The sequence below is a fragment of the Trachurus japonicus genome, chromosome 17 (assembly GCF_045865225.1).
Source record: "Trachurus japonicus isolate A0001 chromosome 17, Traja_1.0".
NCBI classification, from domain to species: Eukaryota; Metazoa; Chordata; class Actinopteri; order Carangiformes; family Carangidae; genus Trachurus; species Trachurus japonicus.
Window position 1 is genome coordinate 35,924,974 of NC_140923.1, and position 23,572 is coordinate 35,948,545.

At 44.4% G+C, this 23,572-nt stretch overlaps 1 protein-coding gene across 24 annotated transcripts in view; it reads right to left on the reverse strand.

Annotated features, from left to right (window-relative positions):
- The window catches only part of LOC146971271 (myomegalin), a 44,972-nt gene that overhangs the window by 12,759 nt on the left and 8,641 nt on the right, over window positions 1-23,572 (reverse strand). For 3 of the 24 annotated variants that reach the window (XM_085805718.1, XM_085805724.1, XM_085805722.1), the window contains 24 exons: window positions 20,345-20,421; window positions 17,516-17,639; window positions 17,268-17,425; window positions 17,017-17,173; window positions 16,500-16,553; window positions 9,105-9,242; window positions 8,888-9,007; window positions 8,690-8,782; window positions 8,361-8,585; window positions 8,118-8,276; window positions 7,930-8,031; window positions 7,248-7,385; window positions 6,919-7,098; window positions 6,409-6,603; window positions 6,126-6,308; window positions 5,933-6,049; window positions 5,759-5,839; window positions 5,528-5,634; window positions 5,274-5,416; window positions 2,580-2,698; window positions 2,254-2,429; window positions 1,704-2,091; window positions 281-485; window positions 73-189 (listed from right to left, as the gene is read on the reverse strand). In XM_085805718.1, coding sequence (XP_085661844.1) covers window positions 73-189; window positions 281-485; window positions 1,704-2,091; window positions 2,254-2,429; window positions 2,580-2,698; window positions 5,274-5,416; window positions 5,528-5,634; window positions 5,759-5,839; window positions 5,933-6,049; window positions 6,126-6,308; window positions 6,409-6,603; window positions 6,919-7,098; window positions 7,248-7,385; window positions 7,930-8,031; window positions 8,118-8,276; window positions 8,361-8,585; window positions 8,690-8,782; window positions 8,888-9,007; window positions 9,105-9,242; window positions 16,500-16,553; window positions 17,017-17,173; window positions 17,268-17,425; window positions 17,516-17,639; window positions 20,345-20,421 — 3,556 coding nt within the window. Of the gene's footprint in view, window positions 1-72; window positions 190-280; window positions 486-1,703; window positions 2,092-2,253; window positions 2,430-2,579; window positions 2,699-5,273; window positions 5,417-5,527; window positions 5,635-5,758; window positions 5,840-5,932; window positions 6,050-6,125; window positions 6,309-6,408; window positions 6,604-6,918; window positions 7,099-7,247; window positions 7,386-7,929; window positions 8,032-8,117; window positions 8,277-8,360; window positions 8,586-8,689; window positions 8,783-8,887; window positions 9,008-9,104; window positions 9,243-10,666; window positions 12,776-16,499; window positions 16,554-17,016; window positions 17,174-17,267; window positions 17,426-17,515; window positions 17,640-20,344; window positions 20,422-23,572 lie in introns of those variants that run through there. The other 21 variants (XM_085805721.1, XM_085805707.1, XM_085805706.1 and 18 more) reach the window with 11 other exon arrangements.

A 23,572-nucleotide genomic window follows, 5' to 3' on the forward strand; every position in this document is an offset into this window, starting at 1 on the left:
CATTTCACAGGTGGAGAATCATTTTGGGTTCACTGTTTAAGAGGGTTTTTTTTTTTTTAATCGTTCAGTTACCTGGGCTGCTGGTGTCTTCTCTCTCTGCTTCGTTCTCACTGCGACCACAAGTCTCATAACCCAGATCCTGCAGATCCACCTGCACCTGTTTATTGGCTTGCTGGACCGATGTCTCTGCTGCAGGGACACGGAAATAGAAACGAGTGAATTCTTGTACACTAAGAAATGTTTGGTTCAGGTTTCAGCATTCTCGTTGACAGCAACTCACTGAGCAGATCTCTGTAGTCCTTCAGTTGTTCAGCCTGAGCGTGGACCGTGGCCTCAGACACCATCAGCCTCTCCTGCAGCTCTCTGTTCTCCTGGTGGCTCAGAGCCAGATCAGAGCGGAGGCGGGCCGCCTGCTCGTGGAAACCCTCCTCTATGTCCTGCCAGAGCGCTCCTGCCTCGCTACCGTCACCGACAGGCTCCCCCTCCTGCAGCAACAAAGTGTCAAAGCATCTGACGTGAAACACAAAGGAAGGATGCTGCAGGTACAGCACATCACTTTCATCAGTTTAACAAATGGGAGCTTATGTCGTCGTTGACATGCTAATCATCACTTCCAGGATACGGTTAGTATCCTGATACTGTTTAAATATTTTAGCATGCGAAGGTTCAGCAGCGAGAGCTCCATTACCTCTGTAAACAACCACGGGACTAAAAGAACATCACGCCCGTTCACAGAGGCCGTAAATAGAGAGCAGAGCGGGGAGAAGTCAGGGAGGAAAGGAGGACAAGGCCTGGAGGCAAAGCTGCTCTCACACAGATCACTGAGATCTGCTTTGCACTGAGCATAGACACTGTTTTATTCCCTGAGGTGGAACATAACAAAGTGCTTTTACATCATTAGTCTACCAGATACACCTCTCTCCACTTCACTTTCCCAACATATAGTGCAGTTTAAAAACATGATGTGTTGACTGTAGTCATTATTTACTGCAAACTGGAGAATTGACAATATGTTAAAAAAAATCATTACACTTCAGTACCTCAATTATCTAATATTAACCATCCTTCAAAATGAAGTTTTACTTGTGATACTGTATTGCCAATAAGTTTACAAATGCAATTGTCTGAAAATTTAATTGGATATTTGATTAGATACTAACCTCAATTATTCTACCCTTTTAGAAATGTATATTGTATGGTTGTTATTAAATGTGAACTTTTAGCTTTCAACATTTTCTATTATATGTATTGTGTTGTCTGTTTTTGTATCGTGTCTTTTGTATGGAGCTGAGTCCGTAATAACATAACATAACATAACATAACATAACATAACATAACATAACATAACATAACATAACATAACATAACATACTGTAACATAACATAACATAACATAACATAACATAACATAACATAACATAACATAACATAACATAACATAACATACTGTAACATAACATAACATAACATAACATAACATAACATAACATAACATAACATAACATAACATAACATAACATAACATAACATAACATAACATAACATAACATAACATAACACAACACAACACAACATAACATATTGTTTGTTGTGTTGACTCAAACCTGTTATATAACTCAGAGGAATCATCTGTGATGTTCATTAGCTGCTGCTGAGTCATCAACATTGTTATCTATCTATTTAAATGTCTGATGTGTAGTTACCGTTTCAGTCTGGTGTGTGTGATGATGGGATGTCCGGTTGCCCAGGTCCAGGGAGCGTGGCCTCATGCAGTGCCTCTTCCCTCTGTCCTCAACCAGACTGACACGCAGAGGACCTCGCTTCCCCACCGTCACTGGTGATGTTTCCTCCTCTTCATCCTCCTCCTCCTCCTCCTCTTCAATATCCTCCTCTCCATCCTCTTCCTCAATATCCTCCTCCTCAATATACTCCTCCTCCTCCTCTTCGTCCTCCTCCTCCTCCTCCTCCTCCTCCTCCTGGTTCAGGCCCCTGTGATTGTTCTCTGTGCTCATCCTCAGTCCCAGGACTCCAGCTCGTCCTTGGCTTTCTTTCAAAGCCCGGTTCTCCACCTGCAGTATCTGCAGTGCACTCCTAGTGGGAGACAGACATAAAGAGGAAACCAGAAAAAGGACATCAGCATGGAGGAGCTGGCAGAGACAACAACAAAAACAACAACACAACAGTGTTGATTGATATGATGATATCCTCTCAAAAAAACTAACTTTCTTAAAGATCTCTCAGAGAAACACACACCTCATCTGGGCCACAGAGGTGTAGCCATCCTTCTCCAGTTGTAGTCTTATTTCCCCCAGCTGGCCTTCAAGTGTTTTCTTTGCCTCCTCAAGCTGCTTTACATCAGCTGTCTGGGACAGCACCCCCCTCACTAGTCCTCCGGTCACACCCTCAGGGCCATGAGACTTCACAGGGGTCTAAAAAAGTCAGAAAAAGGTCAGATTCTATTTAAATTCAAGGGTTGTACATTGACCACCGTTAAAATCAGTAGGAAATCGATAGATAAATAGAGAAACTGTCAGAATTTACATGTGCATAACGATTAAATGTGAAAAGACGTATTTTACCTGAATGAAGGCCAAGCTCCTGTCCGTCACTTTATCATCATCCTCGATGCTGTCCGTGAACTCATCACTGCTGCCATCTTCATCGTCTCCTTCCTCCTCCTCGTCCTCTGTGCTGAGCTCTGGAATCACAACAACCATATAAGGACAATATTCTCTCACTGTTTGTTCTCTTGTTTAAATCTTAATCCAAAGTTTCTCTTCTCTTTCCTTTACTTTTTTTGCGTCTCTCCCTCTCTCTGGTTCACCCTCTACCCCATTCTTTCCACACTTCTGTCTGTACACTGAATCACCACTTAGAAAATTGTGGCACAGAGGGGAAATGTTATGTCATACACTGCCAGACAGCCAAGAACACACTCAAGGAGGTACAACCCAGTACGGGAGAGAGAGAGTGTGTGTGTGTGTATGGGTGTGTTCATGTAAAATGTTCATGTTTAAACATTTCAACTGAAACAAATGTGATGGATTTGGGCTCGCGCACACACAAAATGCTGGTGAAAATCATGTGTCAAACATAGTATGTAAACACGATGTACTTTTTTGTGTATGTGTTATAAAAACACTGTGCACACACTCGCACAGAGAGCGAGCGAGGAACACATAAATGGAAGTTGGTTCGCTGCCAGGGAGCAAAAGGCTCAGAGGAAAATGACTGGCAGGAATTCCAAAGGAAAATCATTTTACATAATAGACACTAATAACAACAGACACACACACACACACACATAACAAACTACGCATGTGTGGTGAGTCAGGTGTATGGGTGTGTATCTCTACAGTTGCTCGTTGTATCATTGGGAATTATTATGGGATTATTTCATCACAAAGGAACGTTTAAAGAGACTTAGCAGCTAAAAATGTCTCCACCCACAAACAAGGATGAAAGTTAAATTCATGAAATCTCTCTGTGCTGCTTATGAGAGGACTGGAAATGTGGGCTGGGGCAAAAGTGCTGGGTTATTATTGATTGAACAATGTGCTCTGTAAGCTGAACCGAGTGAACGTGGGGCCCTGTTTACACACTGTGACACTACATACAGCCACAGAAAGAGGCCTGTCTGTTCATGGTCGTGTATCTGTCATCTACACTAACATGGATTTCATGTTTTTTTGTCTATAATCAGGGAATAATTGGTTAATTTTAAATAAAGGGCTCACATGAGCTTCCCTTATTTGGTGGATTTTTTTTTTTTTTTTTTTTACTGTTGTCATTTAACTGGGCATTAGAGCAGAGCAGCCATGCAAACATGAAAACCATGCCACAATCTCATGCATGAGGGATCAGGGAGATGAACGAAAAACACTTATTTGGATCGGAAACATACGTTACATGTAGATGTTTATCCACAGAAAACTTCTTACAACATTTTAATGTGTGACAATATTTCAAAACATTTATAATGTATGTGTTCGTATATATTTGGACAAACTAGAGGGAAAACTGAGGACGACATGTAAACAGAGTTTCTACTCTGAGGGATGGTTCAGATTTGTAAAACACACTGTGGGTGGGGGGGTGTATCAAGGAGCACGTGGGGGGGATTTCAGGTTTGGGATATTCTTAAAACAAACTCCCAATTAAACACAATAAAGAGAAATCATAACAGAGCTGCTTTTGACAAAAAGCTGCACATGTTTATTTTTTGTTGCATTTAAAATACAAAAAAAGAGAAAAGTGTTGACAAGGATTCCATCTCTGAGGCCAGATGAGTGATCAGGGCACACATCCCAAGAACATGTACTCTGCCTAATGTAAATACTTAATGAGCAACTATTGTTTCTGGCATTTACATCTCATGTGGTTTATAGAGAGCACAGTGCAGACTATAAATAGCTGCTATGTTGGTACAGAGCTGAACTGAAGTTCAACAAGCAGAAAAGACTAAAAACAATACATATCATATTAACTTTACCATAATGTTACTTAGAAGTAATCAGGGCAACTAGCGCCTTATATCTAACGTGGCTGACCTTATATGTTTCATGCATATCAGTCTGACTAAAATCCAACTAGAGCAGAGCAGGTTTACAGTATAAAAGCGAGTATGGAAGAAATCCAGGGTTAAGCTGAACTGAGGGGAACGACTCGGCCATCTTTTTTCTTTTTTTTTCTAGATTTGTATCTTGGGCCTTGTTAAGTGTGCACATCCTGTTCACGAACAGATGATAGAAAAAACAAATGATGGATGGTGAGACGTTTCACTGTAAGGCATGAGCTTGAGTTTCTCCACAAGACGTAACTTCACTGTGACAGTAAAGGCTGGAAGAGTGACACCGGTGAGAGACAGTACACAGACGTGGCAATACAGAACAGTCGCACTGCAAAGCAATACGCAGGCAGGTTATCATGAAACAATAGAAAAACATATTCACACCACACGAAAATCGATTAATAAATAAGACTTGAGTTGCACGTTGCCACTTCATATAGTTAAGGTTATTCTCCTGTGAGTAGTGCTTGTGCTGTCAGGACGAAGCTTCCTGCAGACTGAGGGTCGGCGTTTTGGTTTTCATTCATACCATGATGAGCTGATTGTGCTTTATCGTGTTCACACTGGAACCAAATCTCTTTCATAAAACTGACCATCAGTGGCTGCAGGAAGCTTCATCTCACATAGAGAGTGTGAGAGCATCACAGAGCATTAGTGACGGTGCCCCCTGCAGCCCTGGAGGCTGGACCCTGCCCATCCCCACCTCCAAAGTCAGGCTGCCGTTTCGCAGCCCTGTCCAGCACCAAGGCCATGCTACGGGTCCTGGCCAGGACGTCCTCCAGCTGTCCACGGAGCGCCTGAACTGAGTCTAGCTCGGTGTGGAGGGCCTGGATCTTCTCTGAGCTGCTGCGAGGCGGAGAGAAGGAGAAAGAAGTGGTGTCTTTAGGGTAAGAGCAAAAAAAACAAACGGCAACTTACTGTTTGTACAGGGATCTGGGCTGGGTGCAGCTTCCCTACCTGTCACTCTTGGTGTGAATTTGCATGAGATTTTGGTACAATCTCTTCTCTGCCTTCAGGGCATCATTCAGCTTGTTGTACTCTGACACAAGCTGCTCCAGCACACACTAGACCAGATTGTCAGGGAGGGATGAGGGGGAAGGAAGGAATACATTATGTACACAATTCTTAAGTCACTCAAACCTCTAAATATTGTCTGATAGATTGCAAATGATGAAAAAAAAATCGTACTTGGTGATCCGTGCTGTCTTTTGGGACAGCTCCATCCACCTGCTGCTGAGCCAAAGATGAACGCAGAGCAGAGAGCTCCTTCTGCAGGGAGAGGACACACAGGAAGTTAACATTTGTAGGATAAAAAAAATTAAATACTACAATGATTTCTTGATGGGTCATCCACACAGATACCTGAGCCTCCCTTTCCTTCTTCAGTACCAGCTGCAGCTCCTCCTGGAGAGCACTCATCTCCGCCTCACTCTCTTTAGACGACAGCTGCATCGTCTCCTCCTGGCCCTGCATCAGCTCCTGGTGAGGGAAGCACACTGTGAGGATGAGGGTCCACAGGAACGCAGAGCAACAGAGCTCATTCGTGGACAGGTACCTTGATAAAGGCTTCCTTTTCTTTGAGCAGACTCTGCAGATGCTCCGCCTCTCCTCCCGCCTCCCTCTCCGTGTGCCGCCTCAGCTCGCACAGCTCCTGCTCTCTCAACGCCAGCTGTTTGCGAAGCTCCTGCAGCTGGCCGCTCCGCTCGCTCACCACCAAGGACAGCCTGTAGGAGTAGTCCTGAGAGAGAAGGAGGGAGAGAATGAGTTGAAAGCTTTTCGGCTTTTTTGTTGTTGTTGCATATCCGACTGATAGATCGATGGATGTGGTGTGGGCCAACCTGCAGATACTGGTCTTTGGAGCTGAGAGTGTTGAGCAGATCCTGGACCTGTGTTTGGTGTTCATTAGACTGGCGGCTGCGGTCTGACAGCAGCTCCTGGAACAGCTTCTCTTTCAGCGCGAGTCGCGCCTTCAGCTCCTCCACCACCTCGGTGGGGCCGGCCTGAACTCTGGCAACAAGGGCGGCTGTCAGATCCTGCAAACACACACACACACACACACACACACACACACACACACACACACACACACACACACACACACACACACACACACACACACACACACACACACACACACACACACACACACACACACACACACACACACACACACACAACATACAGTGAGAAAAGGCTGCATCAGCACACCTGTTGTGTATATGAAAGTGAACAAACAGGTTGACCAGGGCTGATTTTCCAAAGCTTTGAATGTTACACAGCAAACAGAAGCCATGATAATAAAAGCATAAAACAGTGTGTGTGTGTGTGTGTTTGTGTGTGTATGTTACCTGTGTCTCCTGGCTGCGGCTCTGCAGTGCTGCCTGTAGCTGGTTGATGATGGTGTCTTTCTCCCTCAGGGTGTTTCTCTCCTTCTCCTCACTCTGCTGCTTCAGCCACTGCAGGTTCCTGTAGGCCTCCGCTGCCTGCTCCAGCTCCAGCTCTTTGCCTCGCACCAAGCCGTCCAGACTCTGAAGGTCAAGACCACACACACACACACACACAAAAAACTAAATATAACCCCTCGTGTACGTGTTGCATATCTAGAATGTGCATCTCCATTGATTTCCACAGCACGGGGCTTTCTTCAGTACAAAGCACAAGATGTGACGCGGCGTACCGTGATGGTCTCGTCGTTGTTGGACAGGATGCAGCGCAGTCTCTCCAGGTCCCGTTCCTTCTCCCTGAGGGCCAGCTGCAGCCTCCTCACCTGGCCCTCGCAATCCTCCAGACAGCGGAACTTATCATCGATGGAGCGCTGCAGACAGTCAGGGGAAGAGGAGGAGGAGGAGGAGGAGGAGGAGGGAATAAATCACACTGTTGCTATTCTGGGCGCCGGCGGCTGTGACATTTATCATGGTCTCTATTGTGTTTGGCTCTGAGGTTGACAGTAAAAAAAAGGGGCTGATAAGCAGTTTTCAAAGGTCTTTTTTCCTCACAAACTAGGTCAGGATATGAAATGAAGGTTTTTGGGAACATCTCCATCGACTGAAGATTAAGTGATTGGTATACTTTATCATAAAATATCATCCCCAACCTGCTTATTACTCCCACCTCCCACCAAGATCTTGTAGTACATTGGTTTTGAACTTTGTGCTGAAGTATTAGTTTTGAGGGTTTTTGCCTACTCGTCTCTTTTCTGATGATAAGAACCAAGCATGACTGTGCCGTGCTTCACGCACTGCAGGGTACGCTGACCCACATTTTTGCATCCACTCAATATTTACACCAAACTGTCAGTCACGTCTGAGCCTGGGGTTTATGTGAATGTGTGTGTGTGTGTGTGTGTGTTAGTGTTTTACCTCCAGAGCTCTGTCTCTATCTTTAATGCGCTCTCTGAGTTTCTCCAGCAGAGCATCTCTTGGTTTGGAGCCTCCTGCTGATTCCAACATTTCCGAGTACTCCTGCAGATGTGAAGATTTTTTAGACATCAAAGCATGTGCGTATCCCGATAGTGTATGTTATGTGTGCGCAGTGTTGTGTGAGTTACCTGTAACTGTTGCTCCTTGTCCTGCAGAGAGCGCTTGAGCTGTGCAATGCTCCTCTCTTTTTCCTGCAGCATGCTGTGCTTCTCTGCGTCACCCTCCTTCAGAGCTGCATCTTTAGCCTGGAGCTCGGAGCGAGCTTTCTGAAGGGCACAGCGCAGGTCCTGCGACAGAAAGAAGAGGAGGTTATATACGTCTTCTGCTTTTAAATGTTCAGTTTTCTCACACAGGATCACAAACGCACTGACCTGGTTGTGTTTTTCGGTGACCTCCCTGTGCTGCAGCGCCTCTTGCAGATCGGAGTTCAGTCTGTCCTTGAACCTCCCCAGGTCGTCCCCTTGCCTCTGGCTCTGTCTCAGACTCCTCTGGCTTGCCTCCAGCTCCAGGCCAAGGGAGAACAGGGAGCTCTGCACCCCCACAAGCTCGCCCTGTAGCTGGGCGAGCGTCAAGGACTCACTGACCCCCTCCGGAGTCTGGACAAGAAATGACCACAGACAAGAGGTCACCGATCAGGAGACATGGTTTCTCAGTATGTTACAGGAATTATTCTGGATCAGGGTTTGTCATCATGTCTCACCTTGCACTGAGAGAGCTGGTTGCGATGGGCCATTTCTCGCAGCTTACACAGAGTGGTGTTCTGCCCTTCAATCATCTGGTACAGCTCCTGGGCCTTAAATCACAATCAACCACATGTTTGAGCACAGATTCTGCCATGTTGACTAGACTGACCTTTGTTTATTCACTACTTAAAACAAGAAAAAACACACACACATACCTCATTGTCTTTTGTGCTGATAGACTCATTGAGGCCCTGAATGGTTCTCTCCTGACTCTGAGCAGACTGGCGGAGTGAACGCAGCTCGCACTCCATCTCATTCAGCTTCTCCTGCAGCTTCTGCGAGACGGAGACAGAGATCACCGTTAGGCTGCTATCACCGGTTGTAACAAACACGACCGCCTGTAATGAAAAAGCCGTTTCTATGCGTCTTTACCATGTTGTTAGCCTCGCTCTCGTGCATCTTGGCCTGCAGGGACTGGACCTGGAGCTGGGCCTTCTGCAGCTCGCTGACACACTGACCGGCCGCACACTCATACTGGTTCAGTTGACTTTGCTGCTCCTCGACCAGAGTCTGTGGTGACGAAGACAATAAAAGTAAGAAGAGAGAGCGGCTGCATTATTTTTTTAAAGAAGATATTTAGTCTCAGAAACCATGAAAAATACAGAGGCTAAAGGGCAGCTTAACTTCCACGGCGGATTATGCAACGCTGGATGTGTACAACATTTAGAAACTCTGCTCATTCATGTGTGTACTTTGCAAAAAGCCGTGATGAGAAGAGAGAGAGCCTCCGGAGTGCTGTGTGATCATCTGCATGCATGAGTTACCACGAGTGAGTGTGTCCAAACTGTTCTGTGCTACCATTATATATTTTTTTTACATAACCAGCATATAAATAACTCATCTTTCACAAACTACAGTAAGTGTATCGCCATGATACACCGACTTGTGACCTCATGTAGCTGAGATTATGTATTCATTATGCATTATTCAGGTTTTAATGTCAATCATTTTTTCCTACAGTAATAGAAACACTAAAGTTAACTTATCATTTCAGTGGCGTTACTGTAGTAGCCAACCAGTAGTGAGATGACGGGGTGGTCTGACATTGCGTGGATCACTTTTGCCTCAAGGGCTCCGAGTGAAAATAGGCCAGTGGAGGAGTCACTCTATCTTAATGTCTCGCCACATCTAACCTACTTCAGTCGGCGGCCACGGCAACAACATCACACACGCTTATTGAGCAGGAACATCTCATTCAATGGCAAATCCAAAACCGATTGCGACGGATTATTAATTTGAGGAGGGTGACTTTTTTGATACGGCACACACACAAAGAATGACACACGCTTGTTTTTGCAAAATGGTGCAGATATTCGTGGGCTGCAACCTAATTTTACGACTCAAAAAACTGGGAGGCTGCAGGCTGTGTCCATGCCTCAGAGTGTTCAGCAGCTACACAGACGTCACTGTGGATCCTAAGCTTTGAACAGATAGTAAATACTGGTTTAAAATAATGAAAAAATACTGTTTCTCTCTATGATCTATTTTCTACTTTATTGAAAAGACTAATGACCTCTTTGTACGTGACCACACACACACACACAAGGTAATCAGGCCATGTCGTGTGTCACCGCTGACCCACACATGGCTGTTTGTTCATGTAAGGTATTCCCACACACGGACAGCTAAGCAAAAGAGACACACACACACATAGCACTGTAGTGCACAGCCTCCTTGTGAGAGAGGCTGCAGGGAGGATTAAGTGACTGACAGCTGGATTATGTGGCTAATTAAGCTTTAAAAAAGCGGTGAGACTGATCATTTTGCAGGCTGCGCTGTTTGTGTGTCAAACATTAAAGCCTGTTGGGGGGGGGGGGGTTACTGCAGATACTGCTGATTTGCAGTGCAGAGGCAGAATTCACTACTCCATGCAGGTGTCCTCATCCTTCAAAAGTGAAATACTTGTATTCAGCACCATCACCGGCCTTTTATACCTGGTGGGGACGTGGGGGAGGATACTCTTTGTACAAATCTTCTAACAACAGATCCTCCATGTCAGTTAAGTTCAGATCATGATACATCCCGGCATCCAGCCTAATCAGGGGGGTCTCCAGCTCTGGTGTCGGCATGTGGTTGTCTCTTTCTCCGTCTGGAGTTCCGTACGACATTCCCAGGACAGGATACGGGAAGCCCAGCCTGCCGCTCCCATTACTGGAGCTCTGTCTGAGCAGCACCGGCAGCTTGCTCCCTTTAGAGCTCTGGACCGGCCGGTAGACAGCGTAGCTCTGCAGCAAGCAGAGCGCCAGAGGGAGGCTGAGCCCAGGTGAGGTTTGGCCATGCGGGGCTCCCATGTGCTCCTCTGAGAGGGAGTCAGATATCCGGTCATCTATGGCGTCCCGAGGGCTCAGTGGACCATCTGTTACGGCTCCAGGCTGGACGTATTCCTCGGCCGTCTCCAGGGATGCTATTGAAGGGCTGGAGCTGGCTCGTCCGGCCAGGGTGCGATCACTGTCTGACGTCCTCGAGGGTTCCTGAGAACCGGGGACCAGAGTTAGAGAGGAGGGGGGTTCTTCAGCATCTTCTGCATTTTTCCTGTGTTCCTCTCCAATGCCTCCGATCACACTGCCTCCTATAACACTGGCTGAATATCGGGTCGACGGCCCACAGGAAATACTCCGTGCCAACTTCCTGGGCACCTTGCAAACGGCCTCATAGTCCGAGTCGGCCACACGCCAGTAGGAACATCCTCGACACTTCCTGGGAGTGCTGGGCACACAGCGCTGTGAGCCCGCTACTGTGACCTCTGACCCTGGACCTGCAGGACACTGAGGGTGGTGGTGATGGTGACAGTCCAGGCTGTCGTCCGCCCAGGACTCGTACAGGGAGTAGACAAGGTCGTCCTGGAGAAGGGCGCAGTACTTTGCATGAGTGAGACCTGAAATGTCCACCATGCCGTCTCCTGGCCCTTCATGACCTGCACTTATCGTCCCCGCGCCGTCCTCTGAGTTTGTTCTCCGGTAGAGCCCGCTGATGCACTGCCTCAGCCGATGTTTCTCCTGCAGGAGCCTCTGCAGCCTTTCGATGGACAGCGCCTCGACGCGGGCGATGACGGTGTCGAAGCGGTACATGCGGTCCAGCATGAAGATGCACTTGGAGCAGGCAAACTCCCCTCTTCCGTCCCGGGCCAGCTCTTGACCCAGAGCGTGAGACAGCAGCACCTGCAGGTTGAGTTTGGCGGTGGGGTGGAAGATCCATCGCCTCTGGTTACCGCAGAGCTCCCTGCCACAGATGCGACACGTCTCCTTCATCTTGAGATCAAGCATTCCACAGGTGTGGACTCTATCCAGCTGTGGCACGGCGTCTTATATTCTCTGACAGGAGCACACCTGAATCCTTCTGACCAACCTGATGCTCAAGCTGCATCAGAGTAAACGCACATCACAAACAAAGCCTTCTGCATGTGATGAAGTGGTGTAAAGCTCTTCATGGCACCAGTCCACACAATGGCATTAAATTCATTGGCTTAAAGAGAAATGAGATGAGGTAGAGAAGAAGCAGCAGCTGTCCAGGCTTGAAGAGAAAAGGTTGCACATGTGGTTCTTGGCAGCACTGAAAACGATGAGGTAAAAGCAGATTCCTATAGATAACTGTCATTATCGTGTAAAGATCTCCTCCTCAAGACCACCGTGCAGGTGCATCGGGAATATGGCGCACACCCCCACAGATGTTCAAGTCCGGTCAGTCCCATTCACATTCAGCGTTTATCCGTATGCTGTGTCTTCTTTGGCGTTTCCCGGCGGCAGCACGCGCTCCTCTGCACCATCCCCTCTGCTGCTGTCACAGACGCACGAGCCGCACCACACGCGCCGCCGGGTTCATCACGACCGGAGATCGGTAACAACGCGGTGCACCTTTTCTTTCTTTCTTTTTTTACATGGACGTGGAGCAGTAGCCGCCGTCCCGGGACAGTCATTTGAGTCTGTCTCCGCCGGTGTCCGTGCTGCTCCGAGGAACGGGCTCCTCATTCATTTCAGAGCTGTTACCGAAGGAGACAGGCTCGCACCGGGGCTCGCTCCTCCGTGCGGTCGGAGATCCTCCGGGCTGATAACGCGTCGGCCTGAACCAGACCTGCAGCGGCGGAGCGCACCACTCTGGGAGAGCGGAGGGGGGTGGAGAAGGCGCCGGGTGCAGCCATACAGGGGTATTTATGGTTTCAAATCCACTATGGTTCCGATTCATAACGACGAGATTCATCATTTAACACAGCAGTAAATGTAAAAAAACAAAAAACAAAAGGGCGAATATGAGTTTTATACGAGGTTTAATGTGGAAGAGAGGGAATGATGCACCCTGGGAGTCTGATACTTCCTCCGGTCCGTTTGACTAAGCTCTGCCCGTTCGCCTGACTGAACAGGTGAAATGCTCAGTAGCATGTTAACATTAGTGACGCTCTGTAAAATAAAATACAATTGAGTGCAACATAGATTTTATTCTATTGTGTACACATGTACACATTTTCCTATTCTTTTATCAACCGATACAACAGGCTATTGTTGGCCTGAAAGGTTTACAAGGTTTCTGTAATAATTCTGTTTTTTGTCTAATATTCTTTATAATATAAATAAATATAATAAAATAAATATATATATAAATTATAACACACACACACACACACACAGCCTAGGGTTTGATCTGAACCAGTTTCTATAACATTAGTAGATCAATTGATTAGTCCCAATTAACTATTTTGATATAGTAAATTATTAATTGAAGTTATTTATCCGGGAATATTTTCTTCCTTTCTCTGTTTTATCAGCTGTTTTACCATCCTCATTCATTCTATCAACTGCATGCAATGTGGCCACTGTGTGGTGATATAAATATAGGAGGACGAGCTTTGAATAGAGGTCTTTATCTTACTGGCAGCATCACATAGCCTGTGCTTTATGGATTAATGTTTAGATAATCAATAATGGTTTGAGTCAGTCATCTTCCATAAGTGAATGAAGTATTGGTTACAGCTCATTTCTGTTACAAGTAGCCTGCCTCTATTTGGTGCAATTAAACATTTTGAAGACATAATAATTCAAGGTTTAATTCTACTGATCAGGTCGTTTTAGTCTTTTAAAAGCACCCAGACCAGCGTAATTTTCTAAACACCAGCACCATAAGTCAATACATGTTCATGTTGTAAGATTATTATTAGTATTTCCTGTTGCCGTGGTGCAGATATTTCAACAATGGTTTTACTGTGATGGTCAAACAAACAGGCCTTTCTGATGCATTTGACTGTGCAAGTTTGCCTCTGCAGTGACCACAATTTTTGTTTCCCTGAGGGTGCACAGACAGATGGTCATGCTGCCACGCTGTGACTTCCAAACAGACACACAGTGAAAGAAATTCCCCTGGTGACCGTGGATGTACTTTCATCCTGAAAGCAGTTCTTATGCCTCGGGGCACAATGTGATCCTGCACATCCACATCATTGTATGAGTCATAGCTGTGGGTCTGCTTTAAGGTCCTTGATTGCTGATTGAAGAAAGGTTAATTACTGGTCATGAGACATTTTCTCGTTTTATCAGATGTTTTCAGAAGGCTGCTGACAGCCAACAACACACGTGTGAAGGAGGAAGCTGAACAAGACACACATGATATTTCTACATGTTTTTGTATGTGATTTGATTGCTATTTTATGCTTTTGAAATGTAATGTTCATAAATGCAAGCTAATGTAAAATTAGAATTAAAACAACTTTGCTGTCCATAGGGCCCTGATTAGTACAAATTATCCCTGGAACGGAAACCCTGGAAATGACTGTGTTAAGAAGTTTCAGATGATCCTTTTTCCCGCCTCCCCCTTTTCTCTCCAGACATAGATTTGATCTAAATGGCTGTGGTGTCTGGGGAACTAATTAAGAGCTCTTGTGGCGGGTGTCCGTCTGAAACAACACAACTTGATATCAGTGTCAGGGTCGCAGATCACTCAAAGGTCGACCTGACCTATCGACAACCCGGCTGAAACCAGAGCTGCTAAACTGCTAACCAGCGAGATGCCTGCATGCACACACGCACATATGAAAGAGGGCACCTCGTGGGAATGTGCACGCACGCACACACACCAACACCACCAAAACCCCAGTTACAATGGTCCTCTCTTTTGGTCCCTGTGTAGAACAGTTTCCCTCACTGCTGCAGAGCTCTGCTTGAGTCCATAATGTTGAATCATTGCAAAATGTAAAGCTATAGAATGTTACTAAGCATTTTTGCATGTTCACTTCTCACACACACAGTATTCTTGCTCACACACATACACTACTTACACAACAAACAACTCCCCTCCAGTTTTGCAACATCACACATCCTCTGCATGTCTTTCAACACACAGGCCGTTACAATTCAGCCATCAAAAACACAAGTTTTGTCTCTTATCGCGCCACACAAAAAGCACTATATCACTCCTAAATGATACTATGAAGCTCAATATCACCCTAGCCCCACGGTTGCCTTGGTGACTACAGTGTCCATCGTGTAACATGGTGCTCAGATTTGTTTATATTTTCAGTGAACTCAAACAGAGGCACACATGCACCCAGTGTGGAATCGGAGCAGAGAGCTAGTACAGGCCAGTAACATTTGCATCCCTCATTCACAACTGATTTACAAGTTAAAACTCCTGGCGCAGCACCTTGAATACAAAAAACACTGAGAGAAACTCACCCAGCATCGAATATGTTTATAAAGAAACTGGACAAGTGCAGGGTGTAGCAGCACCACACACAGGTCCTGATACGGCTGTTGTTATGTTACATGAATTGATAAGACTAATAAATACTATATGGATTCTTTTCTGGGTGCAGAGAGCTGTTGTCAAGATAATGGTCCCTCTTCATTTGAAGTTTCATTATGTATCTGAGGGGAAATGTGTCCTTGGGGATGTCAGTGCAGCTTAGGCCTGTGAAAGTAATGAGATTCTGGCACTTAGTGTGATGAGACAAACCCTCTGTGAGATGGACTGTACTTTCACAGCGAGCCTCACATAACTCTCCATCCACTGCAGCTTTAATTACCATATAATTCTTTTTACGTCATGTTCCTTGCCTCTGTTTGTTTATCTGTTTGATGCACCAAGAACTAATTCCTCACCACACATCGTATTATTTGCCACTCACATTGGAATAAGCCACTGAGCCACGATGACTCATCAAACTTTCAGGGTTTGATTGTTCTGTACAAAGATCAGTAAAGTTTTACTTCCCCCCGGGATGTTTCACTTTTTACCATCCCCTTGTTAACATTCAGCTGTTTCAGTCATTTTATAATGATGCTCTGTCCTCCCATTCTACATACAGTAGGGGTTATACTGATTTTGTTATGTTGATTTCTGCACACAGAATGTTCTGCAGAGACAGAATAAATTTGACAATATTTTTAATGCAGTGCTTTTTCTCAATTTGGTCCGATAGATGGAGCTGCTTGATTCAGTACCATGATCTTTCTGTTTATGTAATTACAAGTGATATTGTGTTTGTGATGTTGTGAGTTTTCATCTTTTTTTTTTAATGGAATCAGATAACAACTACAGGTTGTTATCAACAACAAGTAACTCCATTATTATCTACTATTCAAATATGCGTCATGTTCAGCTCTTGTGTGAAAATGCTATGTGTCACTTCTCCATAAGGAGGCAGAATCTGTCTAACTTCAACAATGAGCACAGTGATGCAGCTCTGACACTCAGTGGAGAGATGTATAATGACATGTGGAGCCTGATGACCCAACGCTGATTTAAGTACCAAACTGATGAGCTCAGATTTCGTGCGGCACCTACCTGCATCTCCTGTTCGATGCGCAGCCTCTCTCGACCCAGTTCCTCCTGATAGAACTGAGAACAGAGAAGACATACTGTAAACCTACAGTATATACCAACCCAGGAACTGAGAAATCAATAGTTATACTCAATCTCCAAGATTAATGGAGGGAGTGAATGCACTCAGGAGCAGGAACGTGAATAAATAAACCTGCAATCACACATGAAATGTTTTTCAGTGTGGGTACGAGTGCCAGTACTTGCATACAAATGAATCTGTACAGTATAACCCAGTGTCTGTGTTTGCTAAAGTAGTAGTTTGTCTTCAAAATGCTAATGTGACCTACATGAATAGCTGTTTAAATAAATCTGAGGAATGTCACATATGCTGCTTCAGGAGCCTCGCTCTAGAATAGAGGTCTGGCCAGAAACAACATGGTGGTCCAGAGGAATGCAGTAATAATAGAAAGACATTCACTGCATGGTTCCTCAGTTACGTTTCGATGTCATTCAGGGCAGAAATAACAGGCATCTATACCTCCACATCCTTGTCCTTCTGCAGCAGAGATGAAGACAGCTCCTCAACTTGTCCCTCCAGCTCTCCCACCCTCAGCGTGAGCGTCGTCTTCTCTCCGCTCAGCTCTGAGATGAGGGCCTGTTTGGAGTGGAGCTCACTGGTCAGCTCCTCTATTAACCTGATACACAGACACACAGATATAGTCAGTCAGTGATGCTTAGGGATGCTTGGTTTTGCTGATAGTTGAATCTCCTCAGCCATGTTTTGTGCACCTGTCTTTGTTGGTGTTGGACGGGGACAGGATGCTCAGAGGCCTCTCGTCCTCTTGGATGTCCTCCATGGGGGTGTCTAGAGAGAGGAGGGAGGCGTTGGAGTGCGACCCAGCCAGCGAGGACATCCGCCCAGCCTCGCTGCGTGCTAGCTGGGCCTCCTGGAAACACGCACAGAGTGAAACTTGTTATGATTATTTGTTAATCTGAGGCACCTTTGTGTCATTTTAAAACTTTTAAGACAGACAAACCTCCTGCAGGAGCTGAATCTTGGTCTCGAGCACTTGCTGCATGTGATCGATTTCCTGCTGTCTCTCCTGACATCGTCTCTGCAGCTCTGCCTCATTGTGATTGGTCAAGCTCTCTGCTGTTGTGCTGTCACGAAGGAAAACACACAAATGTAGTCAGTGGGTCAGCATTAGGACACGATGGACACAACCAAGAAGTGAAATGATGTAATCACTTTCTTGTTGGCTACGGGGGCTCATGGGATACCCAACACCCTTCCACTTATAGTGCAGATGAAGTATGAGCCCCACCCATGGTGTAGACTTTTATTGTCATGATTAATGCTAATATGAGCTCTCTCTGCGGTGATGATCACATAGTCTGATGTTTATATACGCTCATAAATTCAATTTAGGTCCTTGTTCCCTTTGATAGTAACAAGCAACACTGAGTTCAACCAGAGGCTTGTGTTACAGATGTGATACTAACTGACAGATGTGTTTGTTTGTGATACAATAATAAACTGAAATACACAGTTAAACCTTGATGTGCACAACATATGAATGCTTCACACTCCAAAATGTGACATTCTTCAACCACATGTGTGACAAATGCCTCAGAAGTGTTTTCCTCACTCCTTTGGCGTCCATCTGCGCAAGCATCTGTCTATATCACTTAGTCAGTCAACGACCCTATCCCAGAATTCCTGCTCCCAGAATGGCACACGCCACACTGTCGCCGTGCGTCCTGTTCTGGACCCTCTCTACATACGTTTTTAACTCTGTCCACCACATGCAACAGCTCAAATAACTGGGATATTTTGAACCAGTCTGAGCAATGCAAATGTCTGTCTCTTGGACAAGTGTCCTTTATGTGTAGTGGACGAGACCTTCAGCCTGAAGGCACGGCCTCAACACCACCCTGTCTGTGCGAACTCATGGGGTGGAGGATTCAGTAACATTCTTCTGTCAACAAATAACTAGAAACAGACTTAAGGCTTTAAGATCAGACAAACACTGTTGCATGTCTTTTTATGATGTGTTGTGTGTGTGTGTGTGTTTCCAGTGATTTGCTGTAGCAATCATTTCAGGCAATCAAGTTGGAACTGAAAACGCAGACTATGTTGCATAATGGAAAGACTTCTCTGTGTGGGGCAGTGCAGGAACTGTCACTTTTCACACTGATAGTTAGATTACCATTTACCATAAACATGGGCAGTGAGCAATTCTGTGGCAACGAGCAGACCACAGAATATGTGCTGTAGAATGAAAATATAAAGCAGCACAGCTGTTGGCTTAGAGGGCAGCTGAATCTAAGTCAGGCAATAATATCTGGCCTCAGACTCCAGTCAGAAACATCTCTGCTTCCACCAAACAGCTTTTCAAATCACACTTATCCGTAACAATAAGAGAGTAAAGGATGTGCAGAGAGGGAGCAACAACAGCAACCAAAATAGAGATGAGTAATAAGATCCAATTTACCCTTTCCAACAGCACCAGCAGCTGGCCAGTGATGATCCATACCAATTTAAAGGTCAACAAGCCTGACCTTTAGAGCAGCATCTCTGGCGATTTCAGCAGCACAAAGATTGTCTCTCTATCGTATGCCAAATCAAAGTCGTGCAGAGCCAATGCAATCTACTAAAGCCCTGCAGAAGGATCCACCCCCGGGGCAGGAGAAGCCCTGCAGCAGGAGGAGGAGGTGAACATCTGTTTTAAGAGATTAATGGAGTCTAAATGAGATAGACAATTTCAACAATAAAGAAGCAGAAACGTGTATTGCTCTCATAATTGTTTAGGTTTTTAGGATTTTTTGTGAATACCTGAAAACAGAAAACAATTCTACAATATATGGCGCCCCTTCTTGGTATTCTATGAGAAACCTTCGACGATAGTTTCGGAGTAGCCCCCCCTTCCCTTCCTTTCTAAGTATGGTTGTTAATCCTATTTACGATTTTTATTCTGTCTCTTCACATTTTTTTTTCCCTACTTCTATTTATTTATTTATTTTTTCAGTGGCTGTATGAGTATGTCCATGTTCGTTTTTTTGGACAAGGGGTTATGTTGTGTCGTGGGTGGATGTTGGACAAAAAAATCAAAATGTTCCTGTGCAGTGATTGTCTTAAGTTATACATGCTTTGTCAATAATAAAAAGACCATTGAAAGAAAGAAAGAAAGAAAGAAAGAAAGAAAGAAAGAAAGAAAGAAAGAAAGAAAGAAAGAAAGAAAGAAAGAAAGAAAGAAAGAAAGAAAGAAAACAGAAAACATCTGATTGAAGGACAGTTTCCCTCATCACCATGCCACACTGATAAAACCAGCATTTTCATACAGTATTTACACAATAATCTTAACCAAGCCTCTTCCAACATGCTAGGGGTTTACACTGTGGGTTGCCTATATGAGGGTTTGCATAACTCTATTGTGCGTTTGTATACACGTGCGTGTGTGTGTTGCCTCTATCAGCTGCTGTGCGACATGCGAGCTGTTAGAGATATGAGGTGTTACCACCCGCTAAGACAGGGCCATGTAGAGAATCATGGCAAATCTCTAGCAGGGACTCACTTACCCCTCGGCAGCCAACATCCATAGATGGAGGTGCACAACTACACATAAACACATGGAGGTCTAACACCAGAGGGTTCATCTGTGCTGTCAGTGCCTCACCACGCTGCAGCCACACTGATACACACTATGTACTGGATCAAATGAAGTGTATGTGGCTAAAGAAAACAATAAAAAAACTGGATATAATTATACTGGGCCTGTCACTTACACTTACACATTCGGAAGTCTTAAGTTAAGGGTTGGAAAAGCACAATAATAAATATTTAGGATTGATATTTGTGGACTTACAGGGCTTTATCCAGAAGCTGCTGTTTCTCTTGGAGCTCCTGCTTCAAGCTCTCTACTTCCACCTTCAGCTCGATGTTCTGCAAAAGATGACAAGAGGCTGGGTCAGTCGCTCCATCATCATCATCATCATTATCATCATCATTGTTCGCCTTCCTCAACACCATACAATCTCAGTAACATATAAATGACTATATGCACCACAGTGTTCAGTGTTGAGTGGTTATTTGGACTCTGGTGATAAATGTCCTTGTATGCTGCTCAAACGATGGAGCAGCCTGCATGAAACTTGACATAATAATGAGTGATGGTTTTCACATGTAATTACAGTCTTTACCACTTTCCAAGCTTTCAAAAACAACAACAAATCTTTGTTTTCACATTTCCTGACTGTGGCACTGAGCAGATTTAATGTAGACATAATTATTTTTTTTCCGCAGGCAAATAAGAATAATCTAGTTTGACAATGTAGCGTCCACATTTGGCAACGAGCTTCCAAACGCAAACAGCAACAGTGATTTACAGAGGCTTTCCAGCATCTCTGAGACATTTGTAAATGTAAATACGCACCAAGTAATTATTCATGAGGCTTCAACTTGTTGTGTATTGGGTGTAATGTCCTCCTATGGTGGACAGTACAAGGAGGCCAATACTGGAAACACCTGAGGGAATGGCCAGTGACACTACAAAGGTAACCAAGTAAGTGACATTTTATATTGTTTCACTTTGTCTTTGATGGTTTGAAAACACACTTCTCCTCACATTACACACTGAACTGATCATACCTAGAGGAAACTACATACAGTAGATTGGTCTGATGTGAAGTTGTTTCTTGATGCCAAAACAAAGGATCTATTTTAGGATGGTGCTGTAATTATATCAGGAAAAACATTTTTTGTAAAATGCATCTTCAATTAAAGATTCTGTAAATGAAAAAACATGACTCCTGGAGGTTTTAATAGTTTTCACTTTTCATTTGTTTTTCATTTATTATATGTTTTGGGTTTGCTTGAATCTCTACAATCTTCTTTTTCATTACCACATCTCAAGCGCCCATCTGTTGTGTTCCCCCTTCAGCTCCTCATAACATCTCTCCATCACAAACTGATCCCTCTGTCTCTGCTGTGTGAATCGGGGCTGGTGGTGGGTGTTGTGTGTCATTGGTGAAGAACATCTGACCGTGCTGTCATGGCTGGTATATTTAGAGCTGGAGAATTCAGGGCGGCTCAGATACTCACACCACTGGGGCCAAAGGCTAAACTCCACAGTTTGTTTACCTGCTAGGGGACCACGGGGGGGGGGGACATTTAGGGGCCAATCAGGGCTCTTAAACTGGGCTACGGGACAGAGGATTTAGACAGTGGGAATGGTTGGGTTCATTCTTTCCATTCTGACCTCAGGCAGGAGAGAGAGGACAGTTTATCTGTCTGCTGGACTCTGATCATATAATTGCTCTCAGTGGTTTTATCACCTTTATCTGTGCAGCTTGGCTCTCATTCATTTCAAAAGCTCCCTTTCTCCTGTCTATCATTTTAATTTTTCTCCCCCTCTGTCCCCTGGTCATCCTCTCTTTTCCCACCTTTTCTTTTCTCTGTGTCTGTTTTAGAAATATTCTGTTTCCAAGCCTGTTGACCTTCCCCTGTCCCTGCCAGAGAGCTTTACGTGTTTATGTGCTGCATGTCAATAACACTCAGGGAGCTGGGCCCACACGTGCGCCTACACTCGTAGCTTGAAACCTAGCCATAAACATATTTCACAAAGACACCAACACACACACACATGCACACATTCATCCTGCACATGACTAGAGAACAGAGTAGTCACGCTGATGTCAGACCAGTGCACAGTGCAGACTTAATTTTCATTTTAACACATGATAAAATAACAGGAAATGGAAAAGGACACTATTGTGTTTTGATGAAGTAACTGTTTAAAATTGATGATGGCCACTGTTTCCTAACATTTTATAGAGAAAAGGATTCATTGACCAACTGAGAAAATACTTGGCAAAGTAATAGAAAACTGAGGTAACACTTTTTGGACTGTGTATCGTTTTAATGTTGTGAAAGTAGGAAAAAATTATAACAAAATAAGTTCATTTTAAGGGAGAAGACAAAAGGTTATGCAACATAGCTGTCTAACAGTGGATTGTGTTCAGTGACAACATTTTAAATGCATATTCACTGCTATATTGATCATTGATGTCTCTCTATCCACTTCATCTCTATTGAAACACCCCACTCTTATGTGACGAAGTGATGAAGCCGCAGCAGGAGCTTGAACTTATGCAACATATGACCAGTGCATATGCTCTGAATTGCCAATGATGGCAAGTGATTCTTCTAAATGCTGTAACAATAAATAATGCACTGCACATGCTAGAGGAGCATGTATTCCCGTGCGTGAGTCAACAAGGTTTACAGTAAGAGAAACACTTTCCCATCTTGAAAACAGCTCTAAATATAGACGCCCATCACAGTGCACCTGCTATTCTAGCCCCTCCAGACCCGTCAGCCCTCAGCAACAGATCCAGTAATAAACACTCAATGAGGGAAAAGGGAGATGGCTGCACACACAGGACACACCTGCAACGCTGTGATGACATGTAACTATACAGACAGGTATTATCATCTAGGCTGATGATGATAATCCCACTCACTTTGTTTCGACCCTTACTAAAGATTTAGTTCTAGTGCCTCTTAAAATCATATGAAACACAACTTTGATAACTGTTGTTTTTTTAAGGAAAAAAATACCACACACAAGTACCAGCTTCTCAAATCTGAAACTCCAGATTTTCTGTTTTACATTGTAACTTGACTGATAGTTGAACAAAGACATATGAAGATGTTATCCTGTGAACCTGTGAAGGGCAGTTATCTTTTTTTTCTAGACAACATAATCAACTTGTTATTCTGTAGATAATCAGCAGTTGCAGGCCGAGAAATCAGTAAATTTAACGCTGCTTACTTACGAATATGTTTTGATATACAATTCATATCAAATAATATGGCTAAATTATGAACTGTGATTAATGAACTCACGTTACAAAAATTAAACGCTCAACAAAGACATCAATATAACAAATGACAGAGTGAGAAGAAACACCACAGACAGACACGTACTGTATAACACAGTGCGTCTCGTGTCATATGGACACTTGGATGGATGCGAGTGATAAATAAATCAGTGCGCTCAAGCCTGCTCTATAAATAGAGTCTGAAGCTCCGA